The following is a 26,386-nucleotide window of genomic DNA, read 5'->3' on the forward strand; positions in this document are numbered from 1 at the left end:
GGCGGGGCCTCCCCTGATTGGCCGCCCGGGGCGCCGTGAGTCCTCCAGGAGGCCAGGTGAAGCCGTCCCGTGATGCCCCGCGCCCCGGCCGCTCTGGGCTGCAACGTGTCTGCGGGGCGGAGGCAGCGGCCGTGGAGCTCGCCGCGCGGGTCGGGCCCCCTGTGTCTCCGCCGGCGTCCGTCTCTCTCTCGTCGCGCTCGCGTCTCGACAGGCCGCCCCAGCCCTCGACATGTCGTACAATTACGTGGTCACGGCGCAGAAGCCCACCGCCGTGAACGGCTGCGTGACCGGTGAGGCTGCCCGGGCCGGAGACCCCGGCGAGGGCGGGATCCGGGGGCCCCCGTGGCCTAGGGAGGCCCGCGACCCTTGGGGCGGCCGGGCGGGACCCGGCCCGGGGGATGGGGGGCGCCGGCGGCCGAGGAACCTCCTAGCCCACGACTCCAAAGAGGCTGTGTCCGCATGCGCCTTTTGGGGTTCCAGGGCTGCTTTCGGGGGTCCCCTTTCGTCCTGGGAGGTCATCTGACCTCGAGGACCGGGGCGGGCCTAGGAGGACAGAGAGCGAAGTGTGAGTCGGTCGTGCGGTGCTGCTGGGGCCCCGAGATGGGCCTCGTGTGGTCGGGGGAAGGGGCCGTGGCGGTGGCGATGGGGGTAGAACTGGCCTTGGGGAGAGCCTGGGGCGGGGGGCGGGGCGGGGAGGGGTGTGGGGAGCGCTCGCCCGCGCCCCCGCCCCGAGCTGGACGGGATGAGTCCTCCTGGCCCGGGGCTGTTGTTTACTCGCTGCTGGAAGGGCGGGGAGCGGGCCCGACCCGCGCTGGGTCTGCCTCGTTGATTGAGAACACGGGTGTCCAGCACCCGGGAATAATCAGTCCTCTTGAACCCGGTTTTCAGCAAAATGAGGACCTCAAACTTCCCAGCAAATGCTCCTTATGATTCCAAAACAAACAGCTGTCAGAGAGCTGGCAGCGGTGAGAGTGTGGCTGAGGGTGCTGCCTGGTCCACGGCTGGGCGGGCAGGGGGTGCGGACAGACCGTGTTTGGGTGCAGAGCTCCCACAATGCACCTCTGACCCGGTCTACTTGTCGGGTCAAGATTTAGTGGACGTTTAGGTAAGGGCGTAAGGGAAACGGACAGCCTCCGGCCCAGCAGCCCTCGATTAGAGGATAGGCGGCCCTCGCAAAAGGAAAAGGGAAGTGGGGGGCGCAGAGCCCTGGGAGGGGGTTCACAGTCATCGTCACGCTGCCCCGAGCCCTGTCCAGGTTTCCTGGTCTGATTTTCTTAGTCTGATCAGAGAAGCAGCTTTCCTGACGGCCTGAGTGAGACTCTGAGGTGCGGGGTTTGGTGAGATGGGAGTGAGTGGCCGGAGGGAGCTGGGAGATGTATGAATTAAGTGGGAATTCTGAAGCTGTGGCTCTAGCAGTGAGAGGATCTGTCTGTTCCTTCAGGACACTTCACGTCAGCGGAAGACTTGAACCTGCTGATTGCCAAGAACACGCGATTGGAGATCTATGTGGTCACCGCGGAGGGGCTCCGGCCCGTTAAGGAGGTGGGCATGTACGGGAAGATCGCCGTCATGGAGCTCTTCAGGCCCAAGGTACGTGCTCTGGGCTGGGCCCAGCAACGAAGAGGGTCTTAGGTTGTGTTACGTCGTTGCTTGGGGTGGGTGGGGAAAGGCTTAGGAGAGCAACGACTCCTTTGGGATGGCAGGCGTTAATTTATATTCTTGAACAAGCTTCCTAGACTGGGAGAAATTGACAAGGGAAAAAATGAGCAAGTGGACTTCGGTGAGAAGAGGAAATGGAAGCAGTTGGAAATGTGGGTCACCATACGGTGGGTCGCCATGGTGACTCCGGGCATTGGCTCTGGAGTAGGGCAGCCCTGGCTTATTAATTCTAACTTTGGGTGTCACTTAACCTCCCAGAGCCTTATTTTCTGTTTGCAAAGTGGGGATAAAAGTATCCAATCCCCTGGTTTAGTGTGAAGATTAAATGATTTAATAACACGGGGCCTGGCACATAGCAAGCACTCATTGTTATGTTAATAGTTATCACATTGTTATTATAATTCAAGTGTTTTTACTTAATGAGGCACCATATTACTTGATTATACCTTAATGAACCTAACAAGAAAGCAGTGGGTTCAGAATCTTAATTACAGTCTCTTTGATGAAAATACTCACAGTGTGGGGGTCTGTGTTAATAAGACTGTAGACCCATTTTAGCTTCATTGTTATTCACGTGTTTTCCTTCTTTCTCCAAATACTTGGAGAAGATTAGAGAAGTCATTGCATTCATCTTCAGGATTGAAAGGAATGATTTCAATTAGCTCGATATGGAAATAGATGAAGACATTGGACGTAGAGCAGAGAGGTGCGGATTCGTGACAGTGAGGATTAGGTGTTTCCAGCTCCAGTCTGGGCTTTCGCATACCCTTCAAGTGTGTGCACTTAGGTTTGTTACATACTCACTGTAGATTTTCTCTTCAGGGAGAAAAAAGTGCGTAAGTAAGTTAGCATGCTTAAAGAATGATGCTTACAGGCTGGCCAGGAATGTCTGTTTTAAAAAGAACCTCTTTTGATAGCATAATTTTGGTTTCCAGGGGGAGAGCAAGGACCTGCTGTTTATCCTGACAGCTAAGTACAACGCCTGCATCCTGGAGTACAAGCAGAGCGGTGAGAGCATCGACATCATCACACGAGCCCATGGCAACGTCCAGGTGCGGGGCTGCCTCTGGCTGAGGAGAGTTTTGGGAGCGGGGAGGGGGGGGGGGGCCGGCAGGATTTGATGGAGAAGATGGAAGCACTGGGGGCAGCTCTCTCCATGACCAGAGAAACAAGGAGAAAGCACTCAGGGTTTGGGCTTTTAGAAAGGACTTCTCTAGTTCACTCAGAGTCCAGGGGACGGGGTAAACGAAAGAATCCACTGAGTTCCGTGTTTTACAGAAGGACAGGCACTGGCACTGGGTTTCCTGCGTGTCACCCAGATGCCCCAGTTCGACCACCTCCTAACCCGTCCTGGGAAGGCGGTGCCGGGTCCTCTGTGGCTGTGGGTGTGGAGGCTCTTCCCTGACCCAGTGTCACTTCCCAGGACCGAATCGGCCGGCCCTCGGAGACCGGCATCATCGGCATCATCGACCCTGAGTGCCGGATGATTGGCCTGCGGCTCTACGACGGCCTTTTCAAGGTCATTCCCCTGGACCGGGACAACAAGGAGCTCAAGGCCTTTAACATCCGCCTGGAGGAGCTGCATGTCATCGACGTCAAGTTCCTCTACGGCTGCCAAGCACCTACCATCTGTTTTGTCTACCAGGTGCTGGACCGGGCGGAGGGGGAGAGGCTGTGTGGTTGGGCATAGTAGGGGGTCATTTCCGCTACGTCAACTGCCTGGCTTTCATAGGAGGGTCGGCGGGAGTACTTACTGTATTTGCTCTGAAATGTTCGGGACGATGTGGGTCAGGCTGGGTTTGCGACTTGAGTGCAGTGGTACTGACTGGAGGAAGCGAGCTCTCTGAGGCTTGCAGCAGGTTTTAATCCTTGGAGATTTTGTAGGGTGACCCAGTTTCTACTTGATCTTGGCCTCTTACTGGCGTGCTAGGGGGTTATTAAAACAGAAAGGGCCCCGCCGGTTGCCTCAGTTACAGTGTCGTCCCAATGTGCCAAGGCTGCGGGTTTGTTCCCGGTCAGAGCACAGACGGGATCAACCAGTGAACGTCTTAATAAGTGGAGCAGCACAGCCATGTTCTTCCCTCTTCCTTCCTCTCTTTAAAAAAAAATCAATTGAAAGAACTCAAGAGAAACGATCTGAGAGTTGCCTTCCCAAGCAGAGGAAATGTCTTGGAGATGCTTCATGTATGTCTTCTAAGAAGAGGTTGCCATTTCATTCCGCACTCACTTTCTGGGGACTCGCTGGCTCTTGACTTCTATTTTAGTCTGTGCTTAAAACTTCAGCAGAGCTGCTGGTGGGCAGCTGTTCTCTGGGCAGATCTGCTGCGGGGGCAGGTGGCAGAGCACTGGATTAACATGCCCGTCTCTAGGTAAAATCTCAGCCTTTTCGCAAAGGGCCACACGGCAGGAGGTCATCTTACTCACGTGGCAGAGTAAGTGACGGAAGGAAGCAGCCCAAGTCCGTGTGTTGTGAGGACGTGAGAGCACTGGTGGCTGTGTGACTTGCTAGACGTACGCTGACGTGCACTATTTGTAGGCTTTTTGGTGCCACTGGGAGTGTTCTGGTTCTGAGGCTGGTTGGAGTAAGGGTCATGGGAATAAGGTTGAAGCCATTTCGGAAATTTTGTCTGCTCTTCTTTACAGTGCGTTAACTGTCAGAGCTGAAATAAAAACTTAGAATTTCTCTCCCTTCTTCAGTTTTGTAAATATCAGGCCCTTAAAACAGTGATGTTGGTTAGTCTGCCTCTGCATGTTCCCGCCGCGGGGCCGCCAGTGTAAACGAGCTGTTCTCTGTATGTGTCTCAAGAGGCCCAAATCCAAACCTCAGGTTAAACTTTTTGTGAAGTTGAGTCTTACTTTAATCATTGATGGGAAAATGTTTTCATCAACTAAAAATTACTTTACCTCCTGTTTTTGTGTCAAAAGTTCCATTTGACAACATATATTTCCTAGCAGCCCGATGCAAGAGGTCCGTGCAAGGGGCTGAGCCCTTGCAGCCCCGGCTTCTTGCAAGAGCAGGCCTTCCTTCCCCCGGCTGCCGGCACCGCTTCCCTCTGGCACCCGGGTCCCAGGCTTCCCTCCTCTGGCCGCCAGCGGGCACCCGGGATCCTGACTGGCTTTCCTCTGGCCTGGGCTTCGTCAGGAAGGACGTCCGGAAGATGTCCGGTCTAATTAGCACATTACCCTTTTATTATTATAGATAGGAAAGTGTTTCAGTAACTGTCGCAGTGGTTAAGGCGTGGTCCCTGCCCTGAAAAACATTGAATTCCTTTCATAACTTATAAACCCTGGTCTGGCCTTTGTTGAGGCCATCCTTCCCCCAAACCCAGCTCATATCTCGCAAAGATGACCGATAGCTCCAGGACAAAGTGAGTCATGATTCAGAAAAAGGAGGGAGCTGGTGTTGACAGGGGCAGGCCTGGAGGTTTTGACTAACTTGAGAGGAGCAATGTGCTATCTTCTCCCTACCATCCCCACATCAGAATGCTTTTAAGAATTTAGCATGAAAATTTTTAAAATTTATATGTATTTAGCTTCTCAATAGGTTTATTTTTTCTCTTGAGCTATTTTGTAATTTCCTTGAGGCTAAGGAATGAATGTAGAACACACACACACACACACACACATACATACACACACACACACACACCTGTGTATTTACTTTGTATCTTATAATGGTTAGTACAGTGTGACAACTTTATTTTTTCTTTTTTTTATTTCTTATTGTTGTTAATGCTCATCTGAGGATATTTTTCCCATTGATTTTTAGAGAGAGTGGAAGGGAGGTGGGCAGGGAGAGGGGGAGAGGGATTAAGAAACACTGATGTAAGAGAGACACATTGATTGGTGGCCTCCAGGGATGGAACTTGCAACCCAGGTAAGTGTCCTTGACCGGGAACTGAGTGACCCTGTGACCCTTCGGTGCGCAGGATGGCGCTCTAACCACGGAGCACGCTGGCTAGGGCTCATGTTTTCTCATTTATAAACGTTTATTGGTGGTTGCTGTTGGTAATGTAGGCCTCAGTGGCAGTCTGCCCATCCCAGGACGGGAAGGCTGTCGTGGTGGGAAGTCATGCTGGGTGGCGCTCACCTGTCCCCTCAGAGCCTCTCCGTTCCTCAGGCTCATGACTCCACCTTCCCCCCAGGACCCTCAGGGGCGGCACGTGAAAACCTACGAGGTGTCTCTGCGGGAGAAGGAGTTCAATAAGGGCCCTTGGAAACAGGAGAACGTAGAGGCGGAAGCTTCCATGGTGATTGCAGGTTGGTCGGGTTCAGGGTCTGGGCCGGTTCCCATCGATCCTTCCCCACCCGCCCGCCCCTCCTGCAGAGCTCGGAGCGGGAAGCTTGTGCGTCCTCCAGCATGTGCCGCCTGAGTGCGCGCTCCTTTGCCTTCTCCATTTCCGTCTTTGGGATTGTCTTGCTTTTCACTTCCCCCCAACATAGAATTCTCTTTTATTTGGGATTTACTATAAAACCCTGAGATTAATTTGTAGAGTGGCAGATGGTAGTCTCGTTATTTTATTTTGAGCATAACATTTAAAAGCGGACAGGGACCAGTAGAGCTTATCTAATCTGACTCCTTCGCTTCAGAGGAGGAAGCGGGCCCGAGGGGCTTGCCCACGCCTGTGCCTCCTGGCAAAGCCTGGGCTGCATCCCAGACCTGCACCCCTGGTCTGGCCCTCGCCCCGCACGAAGCCGTGTTTCTCCGCTGGTAGAGAAACTTTACACTCAGTCAGATTGGCTCCTAAATGGTGGCTCTGATCATGGGGAAAGCTACGCTCAGGAGCAAGGAGGAAAGGGAAAGCTCTTAGGACGTCTTTAAATAACGATTGTCTCGGTTTGCCTCGTGTAACTGGGTGAGGGCCCTGCTGTGTCAGGCTGGCCGGTCCCCAGTGCAGAGCCCTCTGACGCGCCCCTCTCCTGCAGTCCCGGAGCCCTTTGGCGGGGCCATCATCATCGGGCAGGAGTCCATCACCTACCACAATGGGGACAAGTACCTGGCGATCGCTCCTCCCATCATCAAGGTGAGCGGCTTTCCTTTTCCCCTCCTGTCCGCCCTCCTCTCCCCCCGTTCTTACCCTGCTCCTCCTTTCTCCCCACTTGTCAGGAGGGTCAAGGTGTTTGCCGTCTGTTCACTGAGTGTATAAGATAGTGTGTTGGTCATTGGGATGGAAAGAGAGGTTTGCCTGTTTGTGTTTAAAAAGAGCTTGCTTGCTCACTACGAGGGAGAAATAATAAAATAGGTTTACCCTTTCCATTGATTGGCTGGGGTAACTTGAAGAAGGGAAAAATTTTGCAAATTTAAGTATTTGCAGGGTTCACGTCATGTAAAGTACTATAGTGATAAATGATACAGACTTTTTTAATCCTCAATATTTTTTCCTTCTTTTTTTTTTTTGAGAGAGAGAGAGAGAGAGAAAGTGGGAGAGAGGGAGAGAGAGGAACTTTGGTATGAGAGAGACACATCGATTGATTGCCTCCCTCGATTGCCTCCGCACATCCCGCCCGGGAATCGAACCTGCGGCCTTCTGGTGTGCGTGTGCGGACCGATGCTCTCACCACTGAGCCACACCCGCCAGGGCATATTACATACACGTTTAAAAATTAGTCATAAACATCCCAAACCTTAAAACTTCAGGTCATAAAAACGAGGCCTTGAGGATAAATAACCATCTATAGTAGCATTAGTGCTAGGAGGTGATTAGTGGTAGTGAGGGTAAATGAACAAAACCTCTGGTAGCATTTATAGTCCCGTGAATAATTACAGCTGCTTTCTAGTCTTTCTAGTCCTAGTTCCCCGTAGAATAACACGTGACTAAACCTCTCAGGTGTATTGGACCCCTCAGAAAATTGTCCTCAAAATGAACCGCCTCTGACTTCACCAGCACACGTGATGCTGGCCGAGTGGCTGCGTGCTCGCGCAGGGGCTGGGGTGGGAAGGGGAGTGGTTTGCGCTCTGGCTGTGGAAGATGCTTCATCTCTAACGACTGTCCTCCCTCTCGGCAGCAAAGCACGATTGTGTGTCACAACCGCGTGGACCCCAACGGTTCCCGTTACCTGCTGGGGGACATGGAGGGCCGGCTCTTCATGCTGCTTTTGGAGAAGGAGGAGCAGATGGATGGCACCGTCACCCTCAAGGATCTCCGAGTGGAGCTCCTGGGAGAGGTGGGGCTTGCTCCTCCTCTGCTGCATCCTCCTGGGGGCCCACTGACCCCACGAGTGTGGCCCCCACTGTGACGGGGGGTTCCATTACCCAGCAACACATGGTCAGTCCTGCTGTGGAAGTTTGTGTTTGAATGAGTTAGATCAGTGGTTCCCAAACTTACTTGGCCTACCGCCCCTTTCCAGAAAAAATATTACTCAGCCCCTGGAAATTAATTTTTTTAAAATTTTAATGGCAGTTACTCATCGCCCCCAAATGCACCTGTGGCCATCACCGCCCCCCTGGATTGCTGCAGCACCTACCAGGGGCGGTAGCACCCACTTTGGGAATCACTGAGTTAGATGGTGGAGAAACTCACAGGCAGCCAGGCGCTACCTCAAGCGTAAAAAGAAAGGAAACTAAAAGTAGCAAGAAGAATGAACGGTTAACCTAATATGCTTACATTACCTTCTGGGAGGAGGCTCCCAGGCATGTTAAGGATTAGGCAGTGAATTTTAGAGGTTTCCGCTAGTTTTGAGGTGATTGAAGTGGGGATTAAAGCTGTCATTTGGAGCAGGCACCTTCGAGATGAAGTGTAGATTCCTTAGACTAGGGAAGTGATGAATGGAAAGTCGGAGACGTCAGAGAGCGGGGCCATTTGTGTGGTGTGGCCTGAGGTTTGAAGTGGAGGGTGGTGGTGGGCACCACGGCTGCAGGTGTGCTCTCAGCACAGCCTTGAGGGGAGGACGGGGTCCGGGTCGCACAGGAGTCCTGATGCCTCCCTGCGGTTGGCTTTGCCTAGACCTCGATTGCTGAGTGCTTGACGTACCTGGACAACGGCGTTGTGTTTGTCGGGTCGCGCCTTGGTGACTCCCAGCTTGTGAAGGTGAGAAGACTTTTCTTCTCTCTGCTGCTTTCCCGCGGGCCTCACTGCTGCTTCGTCAGGGTTCTCTGTGTTCAGTGCCTCTCGGGCTTCCCTCCGTTCACCACTGTCTGGGCCTGTACGATTCAGCTTTCTGCTTGGTCGGTTGCGCGCCCTGCCTTGATGAGCTCTCCTCCTCGTGGTTTGTGCAGCTTGTGTGCGGGGCCGGGTGCTGGGTGCCGTGGGTGATGATGAGCAAGACCCAGCTCCGTCTGCAGAAGGTCCTGGTCTAACGGGCTGCTTCCCCTTTAGAATGTGAACATTTTGGACCTTCTCTGCAGAAAGATGCATGCACACATTTTCCACTAATGTCCAAGCTGCTTCATTAGAAATCCCTGCCTGGTTGGGGTCGCCTGTAGGAGACGTTCCTTCGTCAGCGGTCCCCTTCGCAGCCGCCTCCCGGGGCACACAGGGAGGGTCTTTGGGTGAAGACCGTTCCTTCCGGGTCTGCTAGGCGTGCTGCAGGACTGACTTTGTTCTTCCTTCTTAGCTCAATGTGGACAGCAATGAGCAAGGCTCCTATGTGGTTGCCATGGAAACCTTCACCAACCTGGGGCCCATTGTGGACATGTGCGTGGTGGACCTGGAGCGGCAGGGGCAGGGCCAGGTAAGGTCCTGGATGGGCAGCTGGTGTGCCCTCTCGGACTGTGCCCTCCGGGGCTCGCCTATGGGGAGCGTGCACTGAAGATAACGTGTAAGAGCCTCACCATTTATCCAGGGCCTATCTTGGTCTGCCAGACACTTGCTGTAATCATAACCGCATGAGCACCGGAGAGAGAGCGGTTCTTGGCCCTTTCAGAAGGGCTGAGAGAGACTAGGAAACTTGTCCAAGGCCCCACAGCTAGTAAACGGCAGGTGTGTCTGATTCCAGGTCCTGGATCTTCCCAGTAAACTGGGCCCCGGGGTGGGGTGGGGTGGGGTAGGATGGGGGGGAGCTTGCGGGTAAGTAGCAGGAGCCTTTGCTGTTTGGACTAGGGTGTCCTGTCTGTCAGGACGTTGGGGAGACTGGAGGAGAACCTCTGCTACGTCTGCAGCCTCACACCCAGCTCCACAGTCAGGTCCTTGGGTCCAGGTGCAGCTAATGCACTTGCTGGGCCTCAGCATGAAGGCCCGGGCGCTGGGTGTGGGGGTGTGTGTATAGAACCTTGTCTCTCTCTGCAGCTGGTCACTTGCTCGGGGGCTTTCAAGGAAGGCTCCTTGCGGATCATCCGGAATGGGATTGGAATCCACGAGCACGCCAGCATTGACTTACCCGGCATCAAAGGTAGCCTTTTGGTGGATGTAGGGTGCAGATCTTACTTGAATGACCTTGGCCTTTGTCCTTGTTACGTGTTGGGAAGGCACTTGGGTGAGAGCTAGAGGAAAGCAGATTGAATAAAGAGGAAAGAATAAAGAAGGTCACGGGTGCAGTGGCCTGGTAGACGCTGAAACATACCTAAAAGCTTAAAAAAGAACGCTATTGACCAGCATTGGATAGTGAAGTGGAAGAATGGGGAGGAGAAGACTACAGGGTAATTCCATGTTGTGTGTAGGGAGCTGACAGCCGCCAGGGGAAGGGGGACTGAGGAGACCATAGAAGGGGAGAATAACTTCTAGGACAAAAGGCAGATCTTCACCTCCAGGAGAATTGATGTAATAAAAAAGATCAAAGAAAGGCTGCACAACGAAAGACCTGCAGTATATAAGCAGTAAGCATAACTGAAAGTAATACGACAGAGCTGACACCATACGTAGGTACCAGCGTGTATATATCAGGTACCTGTTACCCTATTAGTAAATGTACGTGGACTAAACTCACCTATTACAAGAAAAAGATGATCGGATTGAATCAGAAAGCAAAACCAGTTTAAAGTTGTATATATGAGCTACAACTAAAGTGAAATAATTCAGAATATAAAGAAACGTGATGGGAACAGAAAAGAAATAGAGGTTTATGAATTAGAGAGGAAGAGGTCATATAACTGCAAAACCCAAGAGAATCAACTGAAAAATTGTAGGCAATAAGGATTCATTAGGGTGGCAGGTTATAAAATTAATGTACTAAAATCAATAACTTCCATTTAAAAACACAATTAATCCTTGATTTGGCTCAGTGCATAGAGCATTGGCCTGCAGACTGCAGGGTCCCAGGTTCAATTCCGGTCGAGGGCACATGCCTGGGTTGTGGGCTTGAGCCCCATTAGTGGGCGTGTAGGAGGCAGCCAATCAGTGATTCTCGCATCACTGATGTTTCTATCTCTCCCTCTCTCTTCCTCTCTGTAATCAACAACTATATGTATATGTATATGTACATATACACACACATGTGTATGTATATGTGTGTATATATATGTGTGTGTATATATATGTACACACACATATATGTAATAAAAGGTTGTTACTGTTTTAAAAAAGTAAGAACACAATTAGAAGGTAAAATAGAGGGAAAGAGGCAATTTGCAATAGCAGCAAAAAAGGTAAAATACCAAGGAATAAGTTTAACAAAAAATGTGCAAAATCTATACATAAAACTTTAAAGTACTCTTGAAGGCTAGCTTATTCCAATGAAAAAGATACAGCCAGGTCTTACAAATCGTTAGAAAGCTGTTCTCTCTCCAACTTTTTATATGTAATGTACCAATAACATCAGTAGGTTTTTCCTTGATGACAAGTCAAAGTCCAAATAGAGCAAGAAACTAGAAAAGCCAGGAAAACTTAAGAAGAGTGATGCAGGACTAGCCTTATCAAGTGTTAAAACATATTATTAAGCCCTGGCTGGTGTGGTTCAATGGTTGGAGCACCAGCCTGCATACCAAAGGGTCTCGGGTTCGATATCGGGTCAAGTGCACATACTTTGGTTGCAGGTTCTATCCCTGGCCCAGTCAATCAATACATCTCTCTCATGTCAATGTTTCTCTCTCCTCCTCTCTGTCCCTCTTCCCCCCTTCCTGTCTCCCTCCCTCACTCTAAAAAAACAGTGGAAAAATATCCTCAGGTGAGGATTAACCAAAAAAAAAGTAAAAACTAAACAAAACATACTATTAAACTTAAGAAACTGAAAGTGTGGTTTAGTACAAAATAGGTAGAGTCCCATGAGCAGACTCGGAAGTCCAGAAGGAACAATACGTGAGGGAATTTAGTGTATGACGGTGGCGGTGTCTCAGTTCACGGAGACAGAGGTGATCCTTTTTAATAAGTGATATTGGGACAACAGTCATTGGGAAAAGATACGGTGGGACCCATACTGCACAGTGTGCACTTCGCTGGAATCTAAACAGAGCAAAGACTTCATGTGAAAAATGAAGCCATACAAAGCTAAACGCGAAAGTTGGTGAATTCCTTCCTGATTTTGGAGTGGGAAGGTCTTTTAGACTATGACTCAAAGTACAGGAGCTAAAAAGAAAGATTGTTAAATTCAATAAGAAAAATAAAACACTCCTACATGATGAAGACAAAACATTGTAAAGTTAGAAGAAATGGCAAACTGGTTAAAAACATGTTATTTTTTAGCCAAAGACCCAATCTCCCTAATTTATAAAAAAAAAAAACCTTCTAGAAAGAGCACCAGATTTCCTGTCCTCGATTTGGCAAAAGACATGAATGGACAGTAACAGGCCTCACTTTGTATTAAAAGAGATGCAAATCAAAACAAAATAGGGATATCATTCTTCGCCAGATGACCAAAACCCAGAAGTTCGGCCACACCTTCTGTTGGTGAGGCTGTGAGGGACGTGTGCTCATTAGCGATGCTCCCCAGCAGCAGCCGCAGTGAGTGATTCACCTGGAACCCCCGTGCTGGGCGTCTGCCCACAGGCCTTCATCTGTAGCAGAAACAACGGCGTCAGGTTATTCTTCGTGGCGTGTGTGTCAGCAAAGTCCACTGAAAAGGTGTCCAGCAATGGACTTCCTAGTAAACTGGTACAGCCTCATCGTTCAGTACCGTGCAGATGCCAACAAAAGGAACTGCTCTGCTCTGATAAGGGCTTGGCATATAACGAGAAAGCAGGATGCACAACAGCATGTAATGGGCCGTTTTATTTGTATTTGCTTATAATACAGTGTTTACCTGTTTCCTTAAGTTATAAAATAAAGTTGAATCATTAACCGATGTTACCTCAATAAATTTAATTAAGTAAATTGGAAGGACAAACCAGAAACTATTCTTTTAAAAAATATATATTTTTATTGATTTCAGAGAGGAAGGGAGAGAGAGATAGAAACGTCAATGATGAGAATCACTGACGAGCTGCTTCCTGTTCTCACCACACTGGGGACACAGCCCACACCCCGGGCATGTGCCCTGACTGGGAATTGAACCGTGACCTGGTTCATAGGTCAACATTCAACCACTGAGCCACACTGGTCAGGCTCGAAGCTATTCTTGTGACTTATTTGAAGGATGGGTTGGAGGGAGGGTTAAAGGAGTGAGACTTCTGTTATATTTTTTAAAAATAAATTCGATTTTGAATCATGCAAATGTATTATCTGAAATCAAGTTAGAAACTTTAATGTGGCAGGCTCAACACTGTCTTGGAGTGTCTGACTTCTTCAGAGTTAATACCAGGGGGAACACTGTGTGTTTCAACTCCCGACTGATTCCAGATTCTCCTCTCTCCCCGTGGGGACAGCTGCCCCTTCCTCACAGTGTCGGTCTGTGCTGTGCGTCTTAACCCTTGATCTTTGTTCCAGGCCTGTGGCCCCTGCGGTCTGATCCTACCCGGGAGACTGATGACACTTTGGTGCTCTCTTTTGTGGGCCAGACAAGGTAAGAGGAGCCCGCGCCGGCTCCAGGCGCTCCTGAGAAGGCAGCGGGGCGGGGGGAGCTGGTCCGGCTCACCGAGGCTCCTTCCCCTGCAGGGTCCTCATGCTGAACGGAGAGGAGGTGGAGGAGACAGAGCTGACGGGGTTTGTGGACGAGCAGCAGACCTTCTTCTGCGGCAACGTGGCTCATCAGCAGCTGATTCAGGTAATGACTGAGAGGGGCGGGTCCCGTGTCCTTGAATTTGACCTCAAGTGCAGTACAGAGCAGTCCATGCTTATGGCTCTAAAAATAATGTTAAAGGGCTAGAAAAAAATTAAATTACTTCGTAACCCAATACTCAGAGATAACAATTTAACAGCTTTTCACTTTGGAGTTGTTGCTTTTAACTTTGTTTCCTCTGTAAATGTGTGTATATTGTTTATTCACATTATCTTTTATAGACTGGGATCTTAATATATATATTTTGAGGGTTACTGTCTTAATACTTACACCCTGTCTTCTGAGACACACATTTTCCTCATAATATTAATACATTAGAGGCCCGGTGCACGAAATTTCATGCACGGGTAGGGTTCCTAGGCCTGGCCGGCAATCAGGGCTAATCTTTGGGGTGACTCGCAGGGTGATTGGGGAGCCCTGCTCGCACCTGCCTTGGCCTGGTGCTGCATGCTTGCCGGCCCTGCCCCTTGCTGCTGCCGCCACTGGTCACCATCTGTGGGGTGACTGGTGGGGCAATCGGGGCCCCCGCTTGCACCTGCCTTGGCTTGGTGCCACCCACTTGCTGATCACCCTTCCGGTCACCCCACAGACGGCAACTGCGGGGCGATCAGGGGCCTCGCTCACACTTGCCTTAGCCTGGTGCCGCCCATTCACCTCCACCATCCATTGCGGTCCTGCTCTTGTCGGTCAGGGCTGCCAGCGCTGCGTAGCTGACACCCACCATGTTCCATGCTGTCCCTTGGTGGTCAGCACACGTCTAACTCCCGGGGGGGTCAAACTCCCACCCATGGGGACAATTTGCAGATTAACCTTTTATTATATAGGGTACTTATAGGGAAAATAGAGAAAAGCACAAAGAAGAAAAACAATTAGTCATAGTGCTACCATCCATATATGATTATTGGCAGCACTTCCCATGTATTAGTTACTAGAATCAGAGCTCTTCTAAATGTCCCTGCTGTGGGGGTCAGAGAGCCTCTGGGCATTGGTTATCCTGGAGAGCCTGGTTGCTGAGCCTCGCCCCCTCGTCCCCCGCAATCTTTTTATGTTTGGAGTGACCCAGATGCTCTCTGATTTCACCCCACCTCACCTTTTGAGCTGCCAGTCCTCGGAGACATCCCTTTTCTTCCTCTAGATCACGTCTGCCTCCGTGAGGCTGGTGTCTCAAGACCCCAAAGCTCTAGTCAGCGAGTGGAAGGAGCCGCAGGGCAAGAACATCAGCGTGGCCTCCTGCAACAGCAGCCAGGTGGTGGTCGCCGTGGGCAGGGCGCTCTACTACCTGCAGATCCACCCGCAGGAGCTCCGGCAGATCAGGTGCGCTCTCTGTCTGCCCTTCCCTCCCTGTTCTCCTTTCTTCCTGGCTGCTTCCCTCTGCCATCTGCCTCTTTGTTCAGCCACACAGAGATGGAACACGAAGTGGCCTGCTTGGACATCACCCCCTTAGGGGACAGCAATGGGCTGTCCCCTCTTTGTGCCATTGGCCTCTGGACAGACATCTCGGCCCGGATCCTGAAGCTGCCCTCTTTTGAGCTGCTGCACAAAGAGATGCTGGGTGGAGGTACGGACCTTTTAGGGACCTGGCTTGGGACTGGGCAGATGTGGGACGATAACTGAATGTCCCCCTTCCGCACAGAGATCATTCCCCGCTCCATCCTGATGACCACCTTCGAGAGCAGCCACTACCTCCTCTGTGCCTTGGGAGACGGGGCGCTGTTCTACTTCGGGCTCAACATCGAGACAGGTGAGAGCAGCACTTTGCCAGTGAGGCTGGACTTGCCGCCTCGTAGCCTGAAGGTGCTGCTTGTGGACCTGCCCAGCTCAGCTGTCGCCCTGTCCCTTTCCTCCCTTCTCCGGTGCTGTCTGTAGGCCTGCTGAGCGACCGCAAGAAGGTGACCCTGGGCACCCAGCCCACGGTGCTGAGGACTTTCCGGTCTCTTTCTACCACCAACGTCTTCGCCTGCTCGGACCGCCCCACTGTCATCTACAGCAGCAACCACAAGTTGGTCTTCTCTAATGTCAACCTCAAGGAAGTGAACTACATGTGTCCGCTCAACTCCGATGGCTACCCTGACAGGTGAGCCTGTTTCTGCAGCAGGAGCCGGGATTGAGGATCATGGTGTTTTCCTCAGACCCCTCCCCTGCGCCCTTCCGCAGCGTCAGTCCGGACAAAGCGGAATGGGAAGGGCAGAGCAGAGGCGCTCAAATCTGGCTACCCATGGAGATACCTGGGGAGCTTTTAAAGTACAGGTTTTTGATTCCTTCTCAGATTCTGATTCAGCACATCTGAGGTTGGACCCCAGGATCTTTATTCTCAGGAAACCTCAGGTGCTTCAGATGACTAACCCGCAGCTTCATTTTTTATTTATTTAATCCGCAGCTTTAGAGATCATGTGTAGTTCCCTAGAGCGGAGCTCATAAGCGTGGCCCCACCAGTGCCTCAGCACTGCCTGGGAACGCGTGGGAAATGCTAGGGTGTTTCTTGGGGGAGCAATCGGGTTTAGCAAGCCCTTCGGCAGAGTTGCTGTTGAAATCTCTGTTGTAGATTCTAGTGCTGTGAGCATTAAATTGAAAGCTCATAAACCTCAGCCTGGGTCAGTGATGGGGAACCTTTTGAGCTCGGCGTGTCAGCATTTTGAAAAACCCTAACTTAACTCTGGTGCCGTGTCACATATAGAAATTTTTTGATAATTGCAACTGTAGTAAAACAAAGACTTAACGTTTTTGATATTTATTTTATATATTTACATGCCATTTAACAAAGAAAAATCAACCAAAAAAATGAGTTCGCATGTCACCTCTGACACGCGTGTCATAGGTTCGCCATCACTGGCCTAGGCCCACCCAGACCAATTAAGTGGAACCTCCTGGGAGGACCAGGCATCCGGATTGTGAAGTCTCCCCAGGCGCTCTGAGCCTAAGCCTCAAAGCTGAGAGCCACTGCCCTGGAGGAAGCCGGTGCGGTTCTGCCTGGTTTCCTCCCTGTGGGGCTCCCTCCTGGCATCCTGTCCTTCCTCGAGTCTCCTCACTAACCCAGACCCTCTTTCCAGCCTGGCACTGGCCAACAACAGCACCCTCACCATCGGCACCATCGATGAGATCCAGAAGCTGCACATCCGCACGGTTCCGCTCTATGAGTCTCCGCGGTGAGGCGCGGCGTGGGCGGAGTGGAGGGCGGCCCGGGAGTGGGTGGGTGGAGGCTCCGCTCTGACGGCCCTGCTCTGCGCTTGCTCTGCAGGAAGATCTGCTATCAGGAGGTGTCCCAGTGTTTTGGGGTCCTCTCCAGCCGCATCGAAGTTCAGGACTCGAGTGGGGGCACAACCGCTCTGAGGCCGAGTGCCAGCACCCAGGTGAGGGCAGTGGACACAGAAAGAGGGGTGAGAGCAGGGGCAGACTTCTTACTTTCAGCTTTGCAGGGCCTATGGTCTCAGTCACTACTCCACTCTGCCTGTGGGAGAGTACCATGGGCAGCAGGTGGGCACAGCTGGGCCCCAGTAAAACTTTACATATAACACAGGCAGGAGCTGGATTGGGCTTCCTCACTGCAGGGGTGAGAATTTGGGGTACGGGTGGCTGTCAGTGTCTTTGCTGCTCGGTAGCTTTGCAGGATGAGTAATGCTTCTCTCATCGTTGTGTACTTTGTGGGGTGTGCGTAGTGGGGGACAGCGTAGCATGATAGCCGAGAGCATGGGAGTGGAGTCTGACGGAGCTCGCTTCGAGCTGCGGTGCTAGCTGCTGACCTCATTTTTTCTCATCTGTGAGTGCCAGCGATAGGACGTTCCAGAACTGCACTTAGTGAGAGATTGGCTGACCGTCTCATTCCAGGGGCTCTCTGCCTTTCTTGCTCCCAGACACCTATGATAGGGCTTCTTCCCTAATCCGATGGAAGGTCCTCCGTTTTCCTTTTGTTGGAAGTGTCCCCGCTGTTCCCATTGGGAGAGGTGGAGTCCGCTTCCTTAGGCTCCTCCTCAGCTGGGCCCGATGGATGTGGGTCACTGTCCTCGTGATCTCTCCTGGCCCTCAGCTTCCTGTGCTGTCAGGACCGCTGTCAATTCCAGAGGGAATTCAGATCCCTGTCCTCGTCCCCATGGCCTCCGAAGCCCACGGCTCCTCAGGTTCCACTCGAGCTGCCAACCTCCAGAGTTCTCCCCGGTCCCGTCGGCCCAGGCCTGACGCTCCCAGCACGGTCTGCTCCGGGTAACGAGTGTGCCTCTGTCCCCAGGCCCTGTCCAGCAGCGTCAGCTCCAGCAAGCTGTTCTCCAGCAGCACAGCCCCTCACGAGACCTCCTTCGGCGAAGAGGTGGAGGTGCACAACCTCCTCATCATCGACCAGCACACCTTCGAAGGTGACACGAGCTCTCTGTCATTTTGTACCTGCTTCTCCCTAAACGAGGCGGCCTGGGTCCTGATGTATTTCAGGATTTGATGGGCGCTGTGCTAGGCCATCCTCAGAGGAGAAGGCAGGAGGGGCGGGGCCTCAGGCCAGCGCAGGCTGGCGAGGGAGTCTGGAGACAGGAGCAGCAGGGGCGCGTGCACTGGCACCACCGGGGCTGCCCGGAGCCGCGCTGCGAGCCTCGGAAGTGCAGGGCTGCCTGCGCGTGGGACCGTCGCCGTCACCCTCTCCCTCTCCTTCCAGTGCTCCACGCCCACCAGTTTCTGCAGAACGAGTATGCCCTCAGCCTGGTCTCCTGCAAGTTGGGCAAAGACCCCAACACCTACTTCATTGTGGGCACAGCCATGGTGTACCCGGAAGAGGCGGAGCCCAAGCAGGGTCGGATTGTGGTGTTTCAGTATTCAGATGGTAAGTGGACGGTCTGCAGCCTCGGAGGCTCTGAGGCTCTGAGGCTCTGAAAGGAAGCAGACTGTCCAGGTTTCAGAGCCTCAGCTAAGCAGCAGGAAAACGGTGTTCATCGTTGCGCCATGAGCCACTCTATCCCCTCCTCTCACGCTGTCGCCTGAATGCGTTCTGGAGTAGATGAGCCGCGGCATGTACACTCGCACGTGCTGCTTCCTTTTCTGCTCTTGGAAAGGCAGGAGGGGGGAGGTGGGTGCGGGGGAGGAGCATCTAGTGGCTTGAGTAAGAGATGCATCCTGGTTGCTCAATGTAGGACTTCTTTCCCGCTTCAAGGCGTCGTGTTCAGTCCTGTATCTTCACGCGTCCGTCCCCCCCCCCCCCCACCCCGCCACTCCCCTCATAAGGTCCTAAAGACTAGCTTTCAGCCCAGAAACCTTGGGACAGGTGAATGCGATGGAATTCGTCTCCCTCCTGAGAGAGCTGTGCACCAGGCGGGCAGCTCGGGGACGCTGTCTGGAGTCACTGCACATGACCTTGAGGCTCATCCTTCCGTGGTGGTTCCCCTCAGTCTGCACTGGCTGTGTTTCCTGCTGTCGGAGGCCTTAGAGCCGGAGGGGGCATCACAGTTGCCTTTTGGTTAGTTAGTGTGGGCTCATCAAGGGGAGGCTCAAGAGTATCTCTTCCTCCCCCAGGAAAACTGCAGACTGTGGCTGAGAAGGAAGTGAAAGGGGCCGTGTACTCCATGGTGGAATTTAACGGGAAGCTGTTGGCCAGCATCAACAGCACGGTGAGGCCCACCACTCGGGGCGGTCCTCCCCCGGCTGCACACATTGTCCACAGGCTGTCTCCCCGCTTTCCTGGGGGGGGTGTCCAGTGCTAACGATAAAGCAGTGAGGGGAGAGGGGAGGGGGAGCTGGGGGTCTGGGAGGCGTGGTTATGTGAACCGTAGGAGCATCAGATCTGCAGTGCACGTGGGTTTGAGCCGGGTGAGTGGCCCTGCTCAGAAGGGTCCTGTGTGCAGAGCCGCTGTCCTCATGGTGGTGGGGTGTGCTCACCAGCCGAGGGCTCTGACCCTGCACGTCGGGTTTTTGTGGAGACTTCATCCTGTGGGCACGACGGGCATTAACTCGGTCTCCAGCCCCTTCCTCCCCAGAGGAGGGGGGGACTGCAAGTTCCAAGCTTCTAGTCTTCCGAGTGACCACCCCATCCTGACACTACCCAGGAGTCCCCAGGAATGGCCTTACTAGAACAAGACTCCTCACCCAGGAAATTCTGAGGGGCTTGGGGCTCCGGGGAAGGTGCTTCTGACACCCTATCGCTTAGGAATCGGGGCAGAGACTGAATCAGTGTCTTCCGTGCGGTGGCGGCACCAGAGGTTCGGTGTCCGCTGTCATCTGAGTGAGGGTGTCGGTAGGAGCTGGATGAGAGAGGCGGAGCCAGGCGAGCGGTGGGCTGGCGATGGCAGCGGGTCTGGATGGAATCACGTGAAACCAGGAGGGGGCTGGTAAACTGCACGTGCTGCCCGCGCGTCAGGGAACCTTGGGGTTGGAACTGGCCGTTGGCTTTGGCAGCGTGGGGGTCGGGGGCGACTTAGGGTGAGAGGTGGGAGGAGGGGAACCTGAGGAAGAGGGTTCTGCAGGGGCGAGGAGTATTGGGAACCCCTCAAGGCGTCTGGTGGGAAAGGGGGAGAGAGCAAAGGTAAGGACGGGACCGCAGGACACTCAGCGCTCCAGTGAGGGAGCACTGCGCGCTTGTCTGCCGCTGGGACGCTGAGAGGGCGCTGTGAGCGGCTGGCGGGGGCTCTGGGCAGCTGGGGAAAGGACCTGCGCAAAGGGCACTCTCGAGTTATTTTTAACAACAGGCTCTAAGGGGGGTCAGATAAGGTCAGAGGTCAAGGTATTGGAAAGATATTCTTTGTGTGGATGCTAGAGGACCAAGAATTACAGGACTGTTGTATGTGAGAGAGCAAGCAGGGGGGTGGAGATGGGAGTGGCCTGGTGCCTGTAGGGGGAGGTGGTAGAGTCTGAAAGGGCAGGCGAGGTGCTTGGAGGGACAATGGGAGGAAAGACAGCCAGTTGAGAGGGCCCAGGGCCCTAGGAAAAGGTCTACGTTTCCGTTAGAGCCACAAGGGGCTGGCCAGAGAGCAGGTCGCCGGGCCTAGTGACAGCGGCTCCAGGGGGAGCGGGACTGCGCTGGGGCCCCGGCTGGGAGCTGTTGTCGAGTACGTCGCCGTCTCAAATGCCACAGGAGCCACGTGTGTAATTGTAAACTTCCTGGAAGCCATGCAAATAAAAGCAAAAAGCAGCAGGTGAAGTTAAGTTTAGTAACGCATTTTATTAACTCAGTAGATTCAAAGTATTACTCAACATGGGACAATATAAAGATTATTAGATATTTTCCTTTTTTCATACTAAGGCTTCGGAGCCTGGTGTGTTTTACGATGACAGCACATCTCATCTGGGGCTGGCCGCATGCCAGCTGTCGTGTAGCTGTGTGTGGCTCGAGGCCACCGTACTGAACAGCGAGGTCTAGAACCTGGGCTGAGGGGGTCTTGGGTTTTGGTGTCTGACCGTCTCCGTGGCCCATAGAGAGGGAGGGGTGTGTCGCGCTCTTGCCCCTTCTTCACGCCACTGCGGCGGTGTGGAGGCCCCGCAAGGCCTCCCCTTGGCCCCGCTGATGGAGGGTGGTAGCCACTGTAGTTATGAATGACTCCTGGAGGCCACCCCTGTGGAGCGAGGGTTCTTTGGCCACATCCCAAGAAATCATGGCTCGTACATCCTGTCCTTCCTGTGCAGAGGCCGGAGGTGGGGCCCCAGGACCTGGAACCGCCTGCCAGGCGGCTTCTCCCGGGAGCTGAGTGTCTCTCAGCCTGGGTTCTGCCAGATGTCTGTCTGCCGATGATAAAGCATCTTCATTCTCTCGGAGATGTGGCTGTCACGGCAGCAGCATTGAGTGGAGGAGAAGGAAACCCCTGCTCAGGAGTGCGGAGCCTTTGTTACGCGAGGCGGTTCACTTTCCCATTCATTTCCCTCTCGGGCTCACGTCCCCGGTTCCAGGAACGGACGTGTTTGAGAAAGGTTTGGAACAGGCGGATTTTTGGGAGGCTACCTTGTTCCTTTCTGATGGCGAAGTTGGAGATGGAGCTTCTTTCTAGAACATTCTGCAAGTCTGCCACCAAACTCAGTCACAGGAAACCATCTTTTGTCGTCTTCATAGTGGTGCTGGCATTATTGCCGACTCAGCGTTTGTCTTTATGCTCCTTTTCTATGTAAAGGGAAACTTGGTATCAGTTTGAGGTGCTCGCTGCTGTCGTAGCTCATAAATATAGATGCTGGCATGTTTATGCACGCCCTCGGCAGGCCGTTTCATGGCCCACATGCCCTGGTGCCGGGCTGAGAGGGAGGACGAGGACAGGCAGGACAGTCCTGTGAGCGGGCACGGTGCCCCCCCAGGTGCGGCTGTACGAGTGGACCGCGGAGAAGGAGCTGCGCACTGAGTGTAACCACTACAACAACATCATGGCGCTCTACCTGAAGACCAAGGGCGACTTCATCCTGGTGGGCGACCTCATGCGCTCCGTGCTGCTGCTCGCCTACAAGCCCATGGAGGGCAACTTCGAGGAGGTACGGGGTGCAGGCCTCGCTCAGCGGGGCCCTGGCGAGGGGCAGGCAGCCCCGGGGGACAGGAACGTGTTCCCTGGAGGGCACCTCCTGCAGTGAAGTCGTCCTGCAGCCCCATCCCGAACCGTGAGCATCTCCGTTTCTGGGTAATTGCAGCCAGTGGGCTGCGTCGGCAGAGACAGGGAGAACCTCCAGAGTGGCCGTTGCTAGGCCCGGGCAGGGCCTCCTCGGGGCAGACTGGGTTTCTGGCCAAAAGACGGGTCCAGCGCGGGCTCCACGCACTCTGTTGACTGTTCTCTCGTCTGCACCCGCTCGTGTTCAGATTGCGCGGGACTTTAACCCCAACTGGATGAGCGCTGTGGAAATCTTGGACGATGACAATTTCCTGGGAGCTGAGAACGCCTTTAACCTGTTCGTGTGTCAGAAGGACAGGTGGGTGACAGCCGTGGGGGTAGGGGCTGGGCCCGGCCTGTGGTGGGGAGGACACAGGGCCCCTCAGGTGCGGGTTCCTCCAGAGTCCAGGCTCTTCCTGAGAGAACAAGGCCACAGGCAGCCTCTGGGACCCAGCCCTGTGCTGCGGGCTGTGGGGCCCCGGGAAGCACAGGGGCTGAGGGTGGTGAGTTTGTCGCGCTGCCTTTCAGCGCTGCCACCACCGACGAGGAGCGGCAGCACCTCCAGGAGGTCGGGCTCTTCCACCTGGGCGAGTTCGTCAACGTCTTCTGCCACGGCTCCCTGGTCATGCAGAACCTCGGCGAGACGTCCACGCCCACGCAGGGCTCCGTGCTCTTCGGCACGGTCAACGGCATGATTGGTAAGCGCACCTGCTGGGGCTCCCGCCCAGCCTCGCAGGTCGCCGCTCAGAGGGAAGAGCATGGAGCGGGCATGGGCAGCGGAGGCCGCGGCGAGCGGGCTGCCCTCTGCCCACGCCGGCTCTGCAGCTCAGGGCTCCCTTTGCTCTGCAGGGCTGGTCACCTCCCTGTCCGAGAGCTGGTACAACCTCCTGCTGGACATGCAGAACCGGCTCAATAAAGTCATCAAAAGCGTGGGCAAGATCGAGCACTCCTTATATCCTTCCCGAGGAGCCCGCTGAGCAGCACGCCCCGCCCAGGGAGAGCGGCCTGACCCAGCTGCTCTGGACACTGCTGTCCAAGAACCCTAATGGCTCCTGTGGGACCGGCCCTTTTAGCTCACAGGAAATCCAGGCACACAGGAGGGAGAATAGTGTAAATACCCAGCGTCACCTGGTTCACCTTGGAAACCTACATTTATGTCCCTGAAACGTGCCTGCCTCTGGCCCTGCTGGCATCGCATGTCAAACAGTCATTTTCTGTGACAACATAGAAACCTCCTTTCAGAGATCTTGTTGGGGCAGTGGTGTCTGAGGACCCTTGCTAGAGAGGCTGCAGGAGCTGGGAAAAGTAAAGAAGCGGGGGGGTGAGGTGGGGCTTGGGGGCTCCTGCTGAGTCTGTGGCATTGGTCGTGCTGTGACGAGGCCGTGTGGCCCAGCTGTAGCCGGGGAAGGGCTGAGGTGTAGGTTGGGGCAGGCCTTGTCTCACCGAGCCTAGTGGATTGAGTGGTGCAGATGCGGCTGGGCCTGGAGAAGGGGCTCCCAGGCGCGCACAGCCCACCGTGCTGCAGCGCTGTGAGCACCACCCTCCAGGCTCTGCGCTGCAGCCTGAGCTGTACTTTGAAAACGTTGTTTGAAGATCACCCTGTTGAGAGCCGTTGGAGCAGGTAATGCTTTTCCGGGTCTTTCATTCCGAGATGGTCCAGAAAGCAATGAGGCTCCCAGGCGGGTCTGTTTCCTCTTCGCGTCCCGATGGTCAGCTTGTGGCCTGAGCAGAGGGCGTGACTGAGGTCAGGGCGTTTCCATGTAACGCACATTCCTTAACTCCCTCCACCTGGAGGTCCTTTCACACGGAGCGGAAGACAGAACCGGCCACCGGCTTCATCGACGGGGACTTGATTGAGAGTTTCCTGGACATCAGCCGGCCCAAGATGCAGGAGGTGGTGGCAAACCTTCAGGTGAGCTGCGCGGTGTCCCGCCCTGGGCTGTCTCACAGTCCGCTGCAGGGCACGCTGGGACCGCTGAGCTCCGGCGCCTCCCTCCTCACTTCCCAGAGACCCGGGGCCCCTTGTATGTATTCATTCTCCTGCTGCCCGGGGAGTGGAGTCTGAGGACGGGAGATGTAGCTGGGCTCGCCTCCTGGGTCCTCACCAGGCGCTTTAGCAACGAGGGCACCTCGGGGCGCATTGGGGTTCTGGCAGACCCACGGGAGGGAGGCAGGGCCAGAATGCCCCCGGGAAGAGGTGCCCCCAGTGCTGCAGTTGGGGTATTGCTCCCTGGAGATGGTGCCTCTGGGTCCATCCTGGAAGCGCAGAATGTCCCCCCAGGCGGCAGCTCCGAGCCAGGCTCGTGGTCAGTAGACCTGCTGGGCTGTACCCCAAGGGAGAGGTGTGGGCCTCTGAGGGCTCCCTGCCAGGCATGCCCTCCCCAGGGGGAGAGCCCCTCGCGGCCCGCACACCGTCCTCCTCCCTCCCGCAGTACGACGACGGCAGCGGGATGAAGCGAGAGGCCACAGCGGACGACCTGATCAAGGTGGTGGAGGAGCTGACGCGGATCCATTAGCCAAGGGCAGGGCTCCCGCTCGCAGACCCTCTGGGAAGGCTTTGCCCTCCGTCTCCCCTCCCCCGCCGCTGTCTTCTCGGCCACGGGAAGCCTTTCCCTAAGCCGCAGTCCCAGAAGCCACAGTCACTGTGGACGTGGGGGTTCTTAGAACTAAACCAGCTCCCGGACACCGGGGCGTGGCCGAAGCTGAAGGCCTCCCTCCCTGGTTTTTAACGTCGCACCTGCTTCCAGCCCCACTGCGGCCACAGGCCTGGTGGTGAGGGTGCCGCTCCGTGGCCGAAGGGAAGCTGTGTGTGTCACGCTCATGCGCTGTCCTCTGCTATCTCTATTTAGGTTGGGGTGTGGGGGGCCGTGGGACAGGGAGGAGGGCGGGAGGGTTCATTGTCTTTGAAGTGAGGGCTTCCTTTTACTTCCGTCTGTTGCCTCTGAGAGCTTTGGTCTGGAGACCTGACCACCAGCCCGGGGCTGCCTGCGTGTAGAATCGGAGATGGTGGTTGGTCCCCAAACCACAGCCTTTCTGTGTGTGGGGAGCTGACTGCCTTCTTCAGAGAGGAGGTGGGCGGGCGTGATTGGTGGTTAGTTTACCAAATAAAGTAGAGTCTAAGAGGAAAGATCCATGTGTTTTTGCTTTTCTTCCTGCTGCCCGCCAGTCCAGCATCCTGGTCACACTGTGTCCAGTTTCCCCAAGTTCACTCCCCACCTGGATGGCAGCTGCTAGTCACTTGCCGTTGCTGCCGGACAAGTCTCTTCAGCTCTCAAGTAGCAAGGAGACATCTGCACCTCCTTAGCCTCGTGAGCTCTAAGGTGATGGCGTCAGGTTTTTGATTCCCTGGTCTGGTTACCTGTGGCCGGTGACCATTGGCATCCCAGCTGCCTGTTAGTCGCCTGCTGGGCCTGGGGGTTGCTGGGCTGCCTTTCCCGACATCGTTTCACAGCCAGATGCAGTTCCCACGACGGGCCCCCGACACTGCTCCGAGGCCACGGGCAAGCAGCTCCTCACGCACCTCTCAGCCTCCTGTGGGCACGTGCCCTTTGGGTTCTAGTTGTATGTCCTTTGGTTTGAAAATACAAGTGTAGGACATACTTGGGGTTCACCTTTCTGTCCAGCAAACAGAGCCTGTCTTTAGCTCAGTGGGTCAGTGTCTGGGCCCACATCTCCCCCAGCGATCCAGTGGGAATAAAGGCCGCTCTGTCCCCACGTGGAGTCGGTTGGTCCCAGGCGAACTGGCCGGCTCCTTTAAGACCAGCCTTTGATACAGTTCAGGGAAGTTGTGGTTTTGAGAGGTTCTGGTGGGAAAGGAAAAGGCCAGGAAGCACCTCTGCCTGGGGGCCTCGGGGCGCTCCTGCGCCATTGCCCTTCCCCTACTCTCCCGGGCTCCCCGGGCGTGGGTGTGAGCACACACAAGGTCTTAAGGGAAAAAATGATGAGCATCTCTCAAAACCACAGTTTGAACTTGAAACTCAGCACTGTGCCTTGAATCCTTCAAGGCTGGGTTTGAATTGCGAAGGCCTGCCCGTGCCAGGGACCTGATCTGCCGAGGCGGGCACGCAGCATCCTCCAGGGGGTGGAAAGGTCATCTTGGGTGGGCGGTGGACCCCAAGGTGCCCCGGCCAGGAAGGCACGATGCAGTGTGAGGACCTCGGGCGCTTCTGACGGGTGGG

General features: G+C 54.4%; 1 protein-coding gene across 1 annotated transcript; it reads left to right on the top strand.

Annotated features, from left to right (window-relative positions):
* Window positions 1-83: 83 nt before the first annotated feature.
* Window positions 84-25,339, top strand: DDB1 (damage specific DNA binding protein 1). The gene is made up of 27 exons (XM_070427242.1): window positions 84-290; window positions 1,442-1,590; window positions 2,595-2,711; window positions 3,083-3,304; window positions 5,805-5,919; window positions 6,586-6,683; window positions 7,666-7,824; window positions 8,604-8,687; window positions 9,214-9,330; window positions 9,885-9,987; window positions 13,392-13,467; window positions 13,560-13,668; window positions 14,819-14,997; window positions 15,078-15,241; window positions 15,317-15,424; window positions 15,550-15,757; window positions 16,731-16,826; window positions 16,919-17,030; window positions 17,903-18,026; window positions 18,317-18,481; window positions 19,168-19,262; window positions 21,928-22,098; window positions 22,418-22,527; window positions 22,737-22,906; window positions 23,058-23,160; window positions 23,997-24,120; window positions 24,641-25,339. The coding sequence occupies exons 1-27, from the start codon at window positions 230-232 to the stop codon at window positions 24,722-24,724; spliced, it is 3,423 nt and encodes a 1,140-aa protein (XP_070283343.1). The 5' UTR covers window positions 84-229; the 3' UTR covers window positions 24,725-25,339.
* Window positions 25,340-26,386: the final 1,047 nt, after the last annotated feature.

Source organism: Myotis yumanensis, unplaced genomic scaffold (genome assembly GCF_028538775.1).
Source record: "Myotis yumanensis isolate MYYU_CA2020_CCGP unplaced genomic scaffold, mMyoYum1.0.hap1 SCAF_10, whole genome shotgun sequence".
NCBI lineage: Eukaryota > Metazoa > Chordata > Mammalia > Chiroptera > Vespertilionidae > Myotis > Myotis yumanensis.

Bases quoted from the DNA above. Each gene is read 5' to 3' on its own strand.
- DDB1 (XM_070427242.1), top strand. From the start codon at position 230: ATGTCGTACAATTACGTGGTCACGGCGCAGAAGCCCACCGCCGTGAAC. The intron at 13,468-13,559 runs GTAAGAGGAGCC...CTTCCCCTGCAG, and splicing joins TCTTTTGTGGGCCAGACAAG to GGTCCTCATGCTGAACGGAG. The intron at 16,827-16,918 runs GTGAGGCGCGGC...CTTGCTCTGCAG, and splicing joins CCGCTCTATGAGTCTCCGCG to GAAGATCTGCTATCAGGAGG.